The sequence below is a fragment of the Panthera uncia genome (assembly GCF_023721935.1).
Source record: "Panthera uncia isolate 11264 chromosome B2 unlocalized genomic scaffold, Puncia_PCG_1.0 HiC_scaffold_24, whole genome shotgun sequence".
In the NCBI taxonomy this organism is placed as follows: domain Eukaryota; kingdom Metazoa; phylum Chordata; class Mammalia; order Carnivora; family Felidae; genus Panthera; species Panthera uncia.
The window spans coordinates 9,653,895-9,666,978 of NW_026057580.1; the positions used below are offsets into that span (position 1 = coordinate 9,653,895).

The 13,084-nt window shown below is 39.6% G+C and overlaps 1 protein-coding gene across 1 annotated transcript; it reads left to right on the forward strand.

Annotated features, from left to right (window-relative positions):
• Window positions 1-4,989: 4,989 nt before the first annotated feature.
• LOC125938402 (butyrophilin-like protein 1) lies at window positions 4,990-12,812 on the forward strand. The gene is made up of 9 exons (XM_049653509.1): window positions 4,990-5,144; window positions 6,101-6,451; window positions 7,053-7,334; window positions 7,474-7,671; window positions 8,269-8,289; window positions 8,380-8,406; window positions 8,590-8,616; window positions 10,507-10,533; window positions 11,230-12,812. The coding sequence occupies exons 1-9, from the start codon at window positions 5,066-5,068 to the stop codon at window positions 11,742-11,744; spliced, it is 1,527 nt and encodes a 508-aa protein (XP_049509466.1). The 5' UTR covers window positions 4,990-5,065; the 3' UTR covers window positions 11,745-12,812.
• Window positions 12,813-13,084: the final 272 nt, after the last annotated feature.

Here is a 13,084-nt window from a genome sequence, read left to right on the forward strand (position 1 = left end):
GCTCTGTGCTGACAGCTCAGAGCCTGGAACCTGCTTCAGATTCTGTGTCTCCCTCTCTCTCTGCCCCTCCCCAACTCATGCTCTGTCTCTCTCTCTGTCAAAAATAAATAAACATTAAAAAAATTAAAAAATGCAAAATCAGTTGGGAACTCAAAAAGGAATTTTAGTTATAATTTAGTCAGAAATTAACAGAACTATTATAGAAACATATAAATGAAGTTATAGAAGTTATGTTATATAAACTATGCTATATCAAACCTTTATGACTTTGTGAGATCCAACAGTTTCTCTTAATTTTTGATTAATATAAATCCACTGCAGACAATTAACATGGATTAGTAGAAATGACCCAGTGTGACACTTATCTAACGCCTTCCTCCACTGTGCTGGGAGTTCCAGATCTTTTCCACCTGTTCTTATATAAACAAATACCAAAATATCTGCTTATTTCAAGCATTCTTTTTGAAACTTGCTTAAGTATGTAATCTCAATAGGGATTTGGATTTACATTTTCTAAACAGTCAGGGATTCGACATGAATGTGAATGATACTTGAATTTAAATTTATGAAATAAGTCACTACCACAGAAAAGCCACACAGTTTCTCTTGGAGGCAACTGCTCTTTTGGGAGAGGCTACCAGAAAAACAAAAACACAAAGTCAGCATGTGGCTCTTCCATTCCTAGGTAGCTAACTTCAGTAGACAACATCTACCAAATCTCCTATCTTTCCACCTTACTCCAACCCAAGTGGAGTAAACAGAGCATGAGATGTATCTCCAAACCTCCCTGCTTCAAGCCCCTGTGGTCAAAACCTCCAACTCTTCACTCTTTACATAAGAGAAGCTTTGTGAGGGGGAAAGTTCTGATTCCTTATTTGTCCAGAAATGTCTTTTGCCCTTACATTTAGATGTTCATTTTGTCACTTAGATAATTCTAGTTTCTACTCAGGGATGTAAAGACTACTTTGAATTGTTTTCTAGCAAATAATTTAACATTCAACATGGCAGATGTATGATGGAATCTGATTCTTCTCTTGTACATGAGGGATTTTTTTGGACTTTGGAAGCTTTGAGATTCTTTTTTATTTGTTTGGGATTCTAAAACTTTTTAAAAATTCATGCATAAGTGACATCTTTTTTCCCTCCAATAATCTAACTCTTTATGAAGTACTCTTTCTTCTGATTCTGGGCCCTAATCTGCTTCCCAGTTTGGAAAACCTATTAGATGAATGTTGAAGTTCTGGATCTAATGCACTTAATTTAACTTATGTTTCTTAGATTTTATCTCTTTGATTTAAAATATCAGATTCTGGAAGAATCCAGTAACCGTTTTTCTAGCCCAATACATTTTTTTTAAGTTTTAATTTAAATTACAGTTAGTTAACATACAGTGTAAGTTTCAGGTGTACCGTTTAGTGATGCAACATTCCATGTTACACCAAGTGCTCTCGCCCAATATTTTGACCTTCAGCAGTGTCTACTCCCATATCTGAGCCTTTCCCTTGGTTTCTACTTTAAGCCAGTTTTTCACTCCCAGGAATGTTGACTGTTTCTTCAGTCCTGCGTTTCCTACAGATGAATCCTTCCTATTGTACTTCACATTTGTATTTTTAAAAATCTTTATATGCATATTATTCTTCACTTTTTTATGTGAGAGAAATTTGAAAATTCAAGATAAGCAAAAATAACAGATAGAAACACCCATATTTGAGAGTCTCTTATGGTTTGGCTCTCTCCCTAACTCTTTTTTTCCTTCCCCTCCCCCATGGTCTTCTGTTAAGTTTCTCAGGATCCACATAAGAGTGAAATGTATGGTATCTGTCTTTCTCTGTATGACTTATTTCACTTAGCATCACACTCTCCAGTTCCATCCACGTTGCTACAAAAGGCCATATTTCATTCTTTCTCATTGCCAAGTAGTATCCCATTGTGTATATAAACCACAATTTCTTTATCCATGATGGGAGGGTGGGGAGGATGAATGATGGGCATAGAGGAAGGCACCTGTTGATATGAGCACTGGGTGTTGTATGGAAACCAATTTGACAACAAATTTCATATTAAAAAAAAACACCCATTTTTGGGGCACCTGGATGGCTCAGTAAGTCAAGCGGCCAACTTCGGCTCAGGTCATGATCTCACAGTTTGTGGGTTTAAGCCCTGCATGGGACTCAAGCTCAGAGCTTGGAAACTGCTTCAAATTCTATGTCTCCCTCTCTCTCTCTCTCTCCCCCTCCCCTGTTCACACTCTGTCTCCCTCTGTCTCTCAAAAATGAATAAACATTTAAATATATATATAAAAAAGAAACACCCATATTTGTATCACTCAAAAATAAATACCACAGGATACCTTTTTTTGTGATTTCAATGTCTATCCTTTCATATTTATTGAGCAAATAAGACCATACCGTTCACACTGTCTTAAAACTGCTTTTCGAAATGAATAATATCTTGTAGTGCTCACTTACCCTCCCTCCTCACCTTTCCCCTTAAAAACATTAACACTGCTATAGACATGATGTAATTCCCTTAAAATATTCTCCACAGATTGACTTTCCTCAAACAATTCTCTATTATTGGGAAAAATGTCTTAATATATATATATGAATTTTTCACATTTATTTTCTAGCTTTGTTGGAAATGTATATTGATCTATTTACATTTGGGAACAGAATACACACACAAGCATATTCAGAAATCTCAAAGTAAACAAGAGGTAAGTAGTATCTTTAACCCTCACTTTTTTTCTTTCAGTGTTCCCTTCTCATTCCCAAATACTTCAGACTTAACGTATTAGGTGGATGTCAGAGCTCAGTGCTCAGTGGGGAGGGCTGCCCTACGTGATGGGAGAGGGCTTGAGTGGATGAGTAGGGAGTGAGAGAGGTGGGAAAGCAACCCTGAAAATAACTGTAGAAAAATATATTGTAGGGGCACCTGGTGGCTCAGTCAGTTGAGCATCTGACTTCGGCTCAGGTCATGATCTCATGAGTTCAAGCCCAGCATCAGGCTTTGTGCTGACAGCTCAGAGCCTGGAGCTTGCTTCAGATTCTATGTCTCCCTCTCTCTCTGACCCTCCCCTGCTCACACTCTTGTCTCTCGCTCTCAAAAATAAATAAACATTTTTAAAAAAATTTTTAAAAAAGAACATATTGTACTATAATCAAACAATGCCATATTATGCAGCAATAAAAAAAATTTTAAATGTACTGATACACATGGTTGAATCTCCAAAAAAAAAACATTTTGTTTATCCAAAGAAGCCAAACGCTAAAGCAGACATGCTGTATGATTTTTTTTTTTATTGTTTTTGAAGTTTTAGGAAAGGCAATATTAAGCTATCATGATTCATATCAAAATACTGTTTGTTTTTCCTGGAATGAATTGGCTGACAGTAAAGATGAGGGAAATTTTCAGGAGACAAACATGTTCCATATTTTGAGGGAAATGGTAGTTCTATGAGTGTAAGCATTTGTAAGACTTCATTGGCATGTACATTTCAAATCCATACATTCCATTGCATGCAAATTATATCTCCATAAATTTTATTTTTAAAGAGTCAAATGTACCTCACTGTCTCTAGAGAATATTTATTTAGAATCTTGGTATCCCTTTCACCACACTGCTAGTGGCTTACATACTAATATTTACGCAATTGCTATTTGTGTCCCTAATTATCTGTCAACTTTGTGTGATATGAAAAAACATGACTTGGACTTGGAAAGAATGTGAAATGGAAAGAAACGCCTTTTGAGCACATTCTATGTCTGGGACTGTACAATTGTGTTATTATTTCCATGTTACTTTAGGGAGCCCTAAAGTTTTTGGATATACAGCCCTAAGTTCCTCAGAGTACAGAGCCCTCCATTTCCGACCTCTTGTTTTCCCCTGCACAGCGCAGCATGTGGCTTCCAGTGTCATTTGGGGTGTGATAGGAGGAAGCCTGTATCTGTGGTTCTTGTTCTCTTAATCAGTTAACTTTGTGAGTTAAACATTGGGATGACCAACATCCCTGAATATCACACAGGAAAGGGATTCTCCCTCCCTGAATAATGTGATTTCAGCCCTTTGCAGGTAGGAAGACGTGAGCATTTTTGACCAAAGCACACCTTAGACTTCCTATCATTTTATATCTTAGCCCAGTCCAAAGTCCCCTAGGATTAATTCTATTACCTCTACTTTTCAAAGTAACAGGAAGAGCTGCAGGCAGGCTGTGACTTCCTCATTAGACTCCTTCTAGGAGAGGCATTCACCTGTCAGCGCCTCTTGGCAGCTCCATTTGCCCCCCTTCCTAAGTACATTTTCCAATCCAGGGATGGGTTAGAAACCTGCTGCTCCCAGCACCTACAGCCACACCTTTGGATGCTGACCACGAGAACAACCAGGTACCAATTGTCTCTGGAGCTGGGACTTGTAGTTGCACTGAGGAGATCAGGAGTTTCCAGGAAGCCCCTGGCTCAATCTGGATGTGAGAAAGAAATGTGTGGTGATGTGGAGGTGAGTTTGTGGGAAATATGGATCCCAAAAACAAAAGGGCTTGAGCTCCAGGTCACATGGAGAGAAAACTCCTTTCTCTTTCTGGAGTTAAGCCACAAGTGTATTTGTGGTCAAACAAATAAATAAATGTATGAATGAATCAGTGAATAAATGCAAGAAGGAGGAAGTTAGATCGGCTAATAGGAGTGGACTAATTTTGTGTCTGCTTTCATTTCTCAAAATGAACTCAGGGTTTTCAATTTCAAGAGAGCTTTGGTGAGAGGATGAGTCCATAGATAAACAAGAGAACCCCCAGGGCACAAGAGAACGGGTTATAGTTTCTCTGCTGGAGAAACAGTTGGTTTTCAGAAAGAAGAGAGGGAAGGAAAACCTATTGGGGAGGGGTTGGAATTGGTAGTGGTCTGTCAGGAATAACAGCCAAAAAACTGTGTATGAAAGTAAATCTTTGAACAGGGGATTTTTTTTCCCTACAAGCCTTCTTCCTGCTAACTTACTCACCAGCTTCTCCTACAGAGTACTTCTTCCTTGTCAGAGTGAATATTTTGTGCTTTTACTTTCTGTTCTGAAGAAGATGGTGGGCTCTCCTGGCTATTATGCTGGCTTCCTCCTTCCTGTCCTCCTTCTCCAGGTGTCTACATGGTACTCAACAGGTCAGTGTTCTCCCTCAGGCTTTTTATTTATTGGCTTGTTTTCAATGGCTCTTCTCAGATGATGAAAATACTTGGTCATTCATCAGTCGCCAGTGTATCTCTTCTCAAAGGCAGTCAATATTGGGGGAAAACCGTGACTGTGTTCACACTAACAGAATGCTGGAAAGTTCTGGCCAAGAATGGGAGTGATCTTTGTATCAACACCCCTTATTACTTTGGGTAGACCTTAAAAAACTCATAGCTATGTTTATCTTTATTGAGTATGGGTGATTTTAGCCTGCTTAATTTTGATGTAATTATCAGTTAAAAACATACTTTATAATGTTCACACTGCCAAGAAAACACAAGTCTGAGCATAAAGAATTTGGACTCAGGATCTCTGGGCTCTATCTGGTTCTGACGCTTGACAAAATTTTTTTTTCTGGGACTTGAGTCCTTCCATAAATACGAAGGTCCCTCAGGAAGTTTTCAGACTCCAGGTTTATAGACAAACCAGGCATGAGTTTACAATAATGATATTTTTTTTGTTAACATCTCTAATTTGATGTCAGTTAGGCAGGGAGTATTAAAATGTTTCATTTCTATACATGTTGATTCAGCAATTCTACAAGAATTTATCATAAAGAAAAGCTCTTCCTTGTGTATACGTATATATGTATTAAATGGGAGAACCTGGGAGGCTCAATGGGTTAAGCTACTGACTCTTGATTTCTTCTCTGGTCATGATCTCACAGTGTGGAAATGGAGCCCCAAGTCAGGCTCCATGTTGAATGTGAAGCCTGCTTGGGATTCTTTCTCTCCCTCTCTCTCTGCCCTCCTGCTTGTATGTGCACATGTGTGCATGGGCACACGTGCTCTCTCTCAAAAAAAAAAAAAATCTTAAAAAAAGGAAAAATGCAGTTGGGGCTTTTGTCTACCCCTCACTCATTCCCCCAATCTGTCTGATTTTCATGCAGTGTCCGGGTTTTCTGTAAAGGGACCGGTTGAGCCAATCGTGGTTCTGCTAGGGGCAGATGCCACTCTGCCTTGCCAGCTGTCGCCTGAGCAGAGTGCAACCCACATGCACATCCGGTGGTACCGAGCCCAACTCTCCCCTGCTGTGCTTGTGTACCAGAATGGACAGGAACAAAGTGGGGAGCAAATGCTGGAATACCGTGGCAGGACAGAGTTGGTGAGGGACTCCATCAGCAAAGGGGGTGTGGCCCTGCTGATCCAACATGTCCGTGCTTCTGATCATGGCCAGTACTGGTGTCATTTTAAAGATGGTCACAGTTCCCAAGAAGCCGTTGTGGAGTTGCATGTTATAGGTACGTCAACTTGGCACAGAAGTGTGCATCATGGTGTAAAGCAAAGAGAAAAATGAGGACATTTGGATTCCTAATGTGGCATTTCTTATGATCTTCCATATATTGATATTGATATGCTAATTTACCTTGCAGGATATCAGTTTCCTAAACTATACAGTGAGGATATGACTACATACTCTATTCACTTTTAAACACCAAAAAGGGCAATATTTTTAGGGTTGTTTTGGTATCCTAAAAGACTCCAGAAAATAAACTAATATTAATTCAGATCGGTACTGACACGCTCAGACATTAGTAGAATTTTATACATTCAGTAGGAAAAGACAATTTATAGAATTAAACTCCTTCTATAGCTTTAATTGTACCTGTTTTTTCCTATCCATGAAATGACCCCAAAGCTTTCTTGTCCAAATATAGTGCAAAGGCATCAAGTTGATTTCAAAACTGAATCACAGTTTGACCTAACACTCACTATGAGAGGTTTCTTGACCTCTGAGCTTCAGTTTGCTCATCAGTCTAGTGAGGGCACTTTGGCCTTCAGCCTTAGGGGCTTCTAAACCCCAAGGACCACAGGCCTTAGGAACATGCCTTCTCTCCTCAGGGTTGGGCTCTGTGCCTCGTGTTCACATGATGGGGCCCGAGGATGGTGGGATACGAGTACTGTGCTCTGCAGAAGGCTGGTTCCCAAAACCCAGGGTACAGTGGAGTGACATGATGGGTGTGAAGCTACAGTCTCTCACTGAGTCTCACACCCAAGATGAAGATGGGCTCTTCCATGTGGAAGCATCTCTTGTGGTCACAGACAGCTCTCTGGGCAATGTGACCTGTTCCATCCAGAATCCCCTCTCTGGTCAGGAGAAAGTGTCAGCCATCTTCCTCCCAGGTGAGTGAGGCACAAACCCCAAGGCAGAGTTGAGGTGTGGGGAGGAGAGGAAGGGGGGAAACAGAGTTGAGGGAGCCTTGGAGAGAGGGCAGGATAGCCTCTAGGCTAGTCTCACTGTGTCTTCACATGCCTGTGTCAGAGCCCTTCTTCCCCAGGATGTCTCCATGGAAGGCAGCCCTGGTTGGGACAGTCCCTGTGCTGGTACTCCTCACTGGGATCAGCTACATTGGCTGGAGAGAACACGAAGCCAAAGAAAGAGAAGTAAAGAAAAGGAAGAAAGAATCTCAGGAAAGAGATCAGATGGAGAATGAAAAGGAATTGGCACTTAAGGCGAAAGGTAAATTGGAACAGCAGGACAAATCAGATGTTCATGGAACAGCTGGGGGTATAGGTTGTATAATGTACATGGGAAAATAAAAGGTTGCCAAGGGACCCCAGGGAAAATACAGGGTACCAAGAATTCCATAAAGCTGGGAATCCTATGGAAAGGAGAAAACCATGTGGGAAGCTTGGAGATTTGTGGGCAGTGATCATCAGGCCTCTAAGGTGGGGCTCCTCAAACCACACCATGCCCTTCATGCATCTGTACCCAACCTATGCTGCTGTTTGTCCTTCTGGAAATGTCTTCCCCCATCTTATCCTCCTATTCTTCCTTCAAGAATAAGCTTCTGAAGAACCTAAAAATTCCTACCTTCTCATGAAGCATAGGCCCTCCTTCCTCAGTGACCCCATGACATTTCCCATGTAACTTTTCTTAGCACTTGTCATTTTTAGATTGTCATTTCCTAGCACTTGTCAAGATTAGATTGCTAATCCTTCTCACCTACTTAACTATGGACCCTTAAGGGAAGGCCACATGGAATTGATTCAGCTACTCCATGAACTCAAGAGCAGCGAAAACCCAGTTTGATGGATTTTTTATCTCTTCTTTCAGAGAACCTCAAGGAAGAACTTAGTGAGTCTTGCTTCTTCTCATGCCCTGTATAGAATTTGCTCCCCTGTTGACATCTGTTCTGGGTCTCTCACTGAATGTCATTTCTTTCAGAACAGCGAAAGGCACTATACGATGAAGGTAAGCAACTGGGTTTCCCACACCACTCAATGTTTTGATGTCCAACACTTTCTAAGCTCCCTCTCCTCAGAGGGAAAGACTGAAAGATTTAATAGCGATTGGTGGAAAAAAATAAGGGGGAAGGAGAAGAATGTGAGGCTCCGGATATCTTGGCTTGCCTTAACTGGATTTGTTCTGTTTTAGTTTGGAAGAAGGCCCTGCTGTATCCTGGTAAGTAACTCTCTGACTTAGATCTTTCCATGAGACTCTCATATTCTGAGTATAATAAGCGGAGACATAAACACACACAAGCACACATCCCCTTGCAAGTTGTGAAGATTTATTTGGTACCAATCTATAGTATTTTGTATTTGGGAGCTCAAATGTTCAATTATTTTTCAGAGCTAAAGAGAAATAACTGTTGACTGGTAAATTCCACATGACTAGAGTAGGACTTGACATAAATTGTTAACCTATCCACAATGGAGAAGGAAGAGAAAGAATTCAGAGCGATTTTGATGAGATTTAAGAAGAATAAAGAATAGCCTATATTATATCAGCACTCCTATACTGTGAATAAAGCTCAAAAGAGAAGATAATGTTACATTTCACATTTGGAGAAAAAGATATTATGATTTTATTTATTTTACTATAAATAAAGAAAGTAAAGTTCAGTACACAAGAACAAGGTTTAAGTTTGAAAACAATCTCTCAAAATATTTTAATATTATTTGTAAAAATATGTTTATCTGGTAGTAGAGGGAACTGGCTATTTTATATCTTCTAATACCTGTGCCCATGTACTGTATGTGTTTAAGACAGTGTATGTGCATATGTAATACAGACTTAGACCTCAAAAGCATACTAGGTCATTCCTTAAACATACAGTTGTGCAATTTTTATATGCCAGATATTGTGTTAGATGTTGGTGCATAGCCATGATCTCTGACCATTTAGAACTTGAATGGTCTTAAACTTGGGGTGGGAGGGGTGAGTAAGCTAACAACCAGGCAAATGCACACAGTCTGGTAAATGCTTTGGTAAGAGAGGATCAAGAAGCCCCTCCCAGGGCACCTTTTGGGATGAGCACTGGGTGTTGTATGGAAACCAATTTGACAGTAAATTTCATATATTAAAAAAAATAAAAATAAAAAAAGAAAAAAAAAAAAGAAGCCCCTCCCAAAGGCTAAAGTCAGGTAAGCAGTTTCTGTTAAGAGCTTTCTTTCCGGAGCTGCTTTAACATGTTCCATGATTCTACAAGAGAGAGCAAAGCATAGTATAGTAAGGATGAGGATATGTGGGTTTTAGTTCCAAATATATCAGTTAATTACAGCTGAGGAATTCAGTCATTTTTGCTTTCTTTACCTCAGCCTCCTTATTTCTAAGATGAAGAGATTGGAAAACATGATCACAGATGTCCTTCTTGACTCACATATTCATTGATTCTGTATATAGAGTACTACCCTTCTTAGAAGAGGGCAGGTCAGTGAGAGGCCATCAAGAATTATGGATAAGTTCTTATCTGCCTATTGCCCCAAGACACTAAGAGAATATCCAATCTTTAAATAAAATCATAAATCTTATCATAAGAGAAGTGGCCCCAGGCAGAAGCAGATGTAGTTCTATCCCCCATGAGAAATCTGTCTCTGGAGAAAAATATTAAAAATCTGATTACAAGTGTCCAAATAAAAGAGCTTCGTTTAAAAACCTTGGTCATAAATTTAACTCTACTCTAAAGTGGTCATAGGCTGGGAAAACCCTAAAACAACAAAACAAAACAAAACAAAATATACAATGACATTTTATAACTTTCATCCTCAGTGAGGAGTCCCACAAAAGTCTTAGGTGCCTAGGACACTAGACCCTGCTCCAAGTGTTCCCCAGACTTATTTCTGCAGCATCAGCTCAGTTGAGGGGATTGTTTCTAATCTGAGACAGCAGGCAGGAAGTACATCCTTTGTCTTGTAGTTTCTGGACACTGCCGTTGTTCAAGGGGCTCAGCGGAGGACGGAAAGAGAGCTGAGAAGAGACAGCAATGATCCAGGAGAGGAAGTGTGTACCTCATCTTCATTCTGTGGGTATGCTTCCATCACAGTCTCAATTTGTATTGCTCTTTTACAGACTGGAGGAAGGAACAGTTCCAGCCTGGTGAGTGGCTCTTTGTTTACTTTTCTGACTCCTTTCCAACCTACCTGAGGATACCTTATTTTTCCCTCCTAACATTACTTCCTAGTTGAAAAGACAGAAGTACGATTATTCTGGTAAAGAGAAGCAAGAACATGAAGATCATTAACTGTTGGCCTGAACTGAGAGTTGCTGCTGGGATTAGCTACTCTGGTTGCATTTCTGCTTTCATATAATGGCCACGCTTTCTCATCTCTGTGTGTGGATGTGTGTGTGTGGTGGGGGTTCCACTTGGTTCTGAACAGAAATTGTAGCCCCTGTTGAGGAGATCCCCAACTGAGTAACAAGTGCTCAAAGTGGTGAGAGTAACTCAACTCTTCTTTTTAAAGAGGTCAGCTGACATGGAGTCTGTTACTAATTGAAGAACATGGTTCTAATTTGTAAAGAACATGGAAAAACACTATTCTCAAGTAAACACTACAAGTCTCAGCTCATTCTGGCACTCTGCCAAGACATTGATAATAACATAGGTAATATAAGAAGAGATAAGTAAATTGCACCCAAGGTGAGAGCACTCCACAGCTCTACCTCCCCCAGTACACACACATTCAGGGGATAGGTGTTCTTTCACTACTTGATCCTGGTTTTCCAAGGTTTCGCTTGCACAACTTTCTGAAATATATAATGTTGGCCCTTCCCTTCCCTTTTCTTTACCCTCAGCCACTGTGACTGTAAATCAGGAAATCTTTCATCAGAATAATTCTGACCCAGAGAGAAAAGAGAACTTCAAAGAGGAAACACACGATCTATCTCTCAGGGATAAGCAAGGAGACTGCAACCTTATCACACTGAATCAGCAAGACTTCACCTCAGGAAAACATTACTGGGAAGTGGATGTTAAGGATGCTGATGAGTGGACTCTAGGCATTTATGAGAATCCCACAGACAGCAGGGAGTTATCCAAAGATCTAAAAAACAAGAAATTCAGAGTCTTAGAGAAGAAAGGATGTGAATACAGGGCTCTCACCTATTACCTCCAAAACATTTCTCTGCCAGAGTGTCTCTTGATAAAAAAGTGTCCACAAAAGATTGTGATTTTTTTGGATTGTGAGGATAATGACATTTCTTTCTATGACATGACTGAGGGTACCCACATCTTCTCCTTCACCCAGGCAAGTTTCTCTGGGTCACTCTATCCTTACTTCAACCTTAAATCCATGAAGCTCTCCTTATAGGTGTAACATTAAGTGACTTAGAGGAAGAACCCATACTGTGAGGATAATAGCCCATTCTCTGTAAACTCTAGATTGCTAGGGTGTTTTTTTTTAAGTTTGTTTATTTATTTTGAGAGAGAGAGAGTGTGGGGGAGGGGGATAGAGGGAGGGGGAGAGAGAGAGAATTTCAAACAGGCTCCACACTGTCAATGCAGAGCCTGATGCAGGGCTTGACCTCACGAAGCATGTGAGTGCCAGAAGACCATGACCTGAGCCAAAGTTAGATGCTTAATCGACTGAGCCACCCAGATTACAGTTCTGATGGGTGACCTCAGGCTCACTGATTATCAGGCCTCTTGGCCTGAAGGTCCATGAGTCCCTGTGACCAGCGTTTCTGACTATATCCAGCAGTGTTTCTGAATTGCAAGAGAAGAATCTTTTTGTTGTAGTTGTTATTGTTATAAGTGCTGTTTATTGCTTTATATTTAATATATCACAGACTGATAATTTTCTAAAACAAATTATTGTAAAATGAAGTCAATAAAAAACAAATGCATACAATTACAAGTTGTAATTATTGTTAGATTCAACATTCTTAAAATTTCTCTGTCAATTTACTCTAAATGTTAGAAATACTCTATTTCTATCTTTATCTTGTAAAGAAGTGGTAAGAAACAGTTAATATAGTTCACTGGTGTGTGAACCATAATTTAAGTAGCACTTCTAAAGCAGTATTCAAAGGAGTAAAAGTTAGATAAACCTCTTCACATTTCCCATTGCAACACTGAATAAAAGTGACAAAATAGTGCTATTTTCAAATGCTGAAGGAGAAAAGTCAAATTATAATTTGATGCAAGCTAAGCTATATCTTAAATGCAAGGATAATTTGAGGAAAGAAAAAATAAATATCAATCACAATCCAATTCTAACAAATGTGGTGATGTCAACATGATAGCAGTCTGGGAAAACTAATGCAGTGAAAGCATATTGAAGTATTTATCTTATTAAAGAAAGAGAGAGACATTTTATTACTGCTTTGCCCAAGATATTAATAAGGGAAATAACTATATATTTTGGGGAATTCTAAGTATAGACACCAACAGAGGTAAGGAAAAGGCCTTCTTCTCCTTCCAATCAAAACTGTCATATTAAAATGAAATGACTAGAGGAAACAATAATTAGTGTTTAAATAGGGGTAAGAAGAGAATGTGCTCCTGTGAACTATACTGAAAAACCTGGTAAATTCCGTGGATATGGAGTAGAGTACCCAGAAGAATCTTGCCCCAGTGGCAGGGAATAATTAGACCTAAACTGATCCAATACTGATGAACAAACCTTAAAAGCAAAGCTCAAGAGGATCA

What these genes read in the sequence shown, in the direction of transcription:
- LOC125938402 (XM_049653509.1), top strand. Translation starts at nt 5,066, where the DNA reads ATGGTGGGCTCTCCTGGCTATTATGCTGGCTTCCTCCTTCCTGTCCTC. An exon ending in GTCTACATGGTACTCAACAG is followed by an intron (nt 5,145 to 6,100) that starts GTCAGTGTTCTC and finishes ATTTTCATGCAG; the next exon opens with TGTCCGGGTTTTCTGTAAAG. An exon ending in GAAGGCCCTGCTGTATCCTG is followed by an intron (nt 8,617 to 10,506) that starts GTAAGTAACTCT and finishes GCTCTTTTACAG; the next exon opens with ACTGGAGGAAGGAACAGTTC.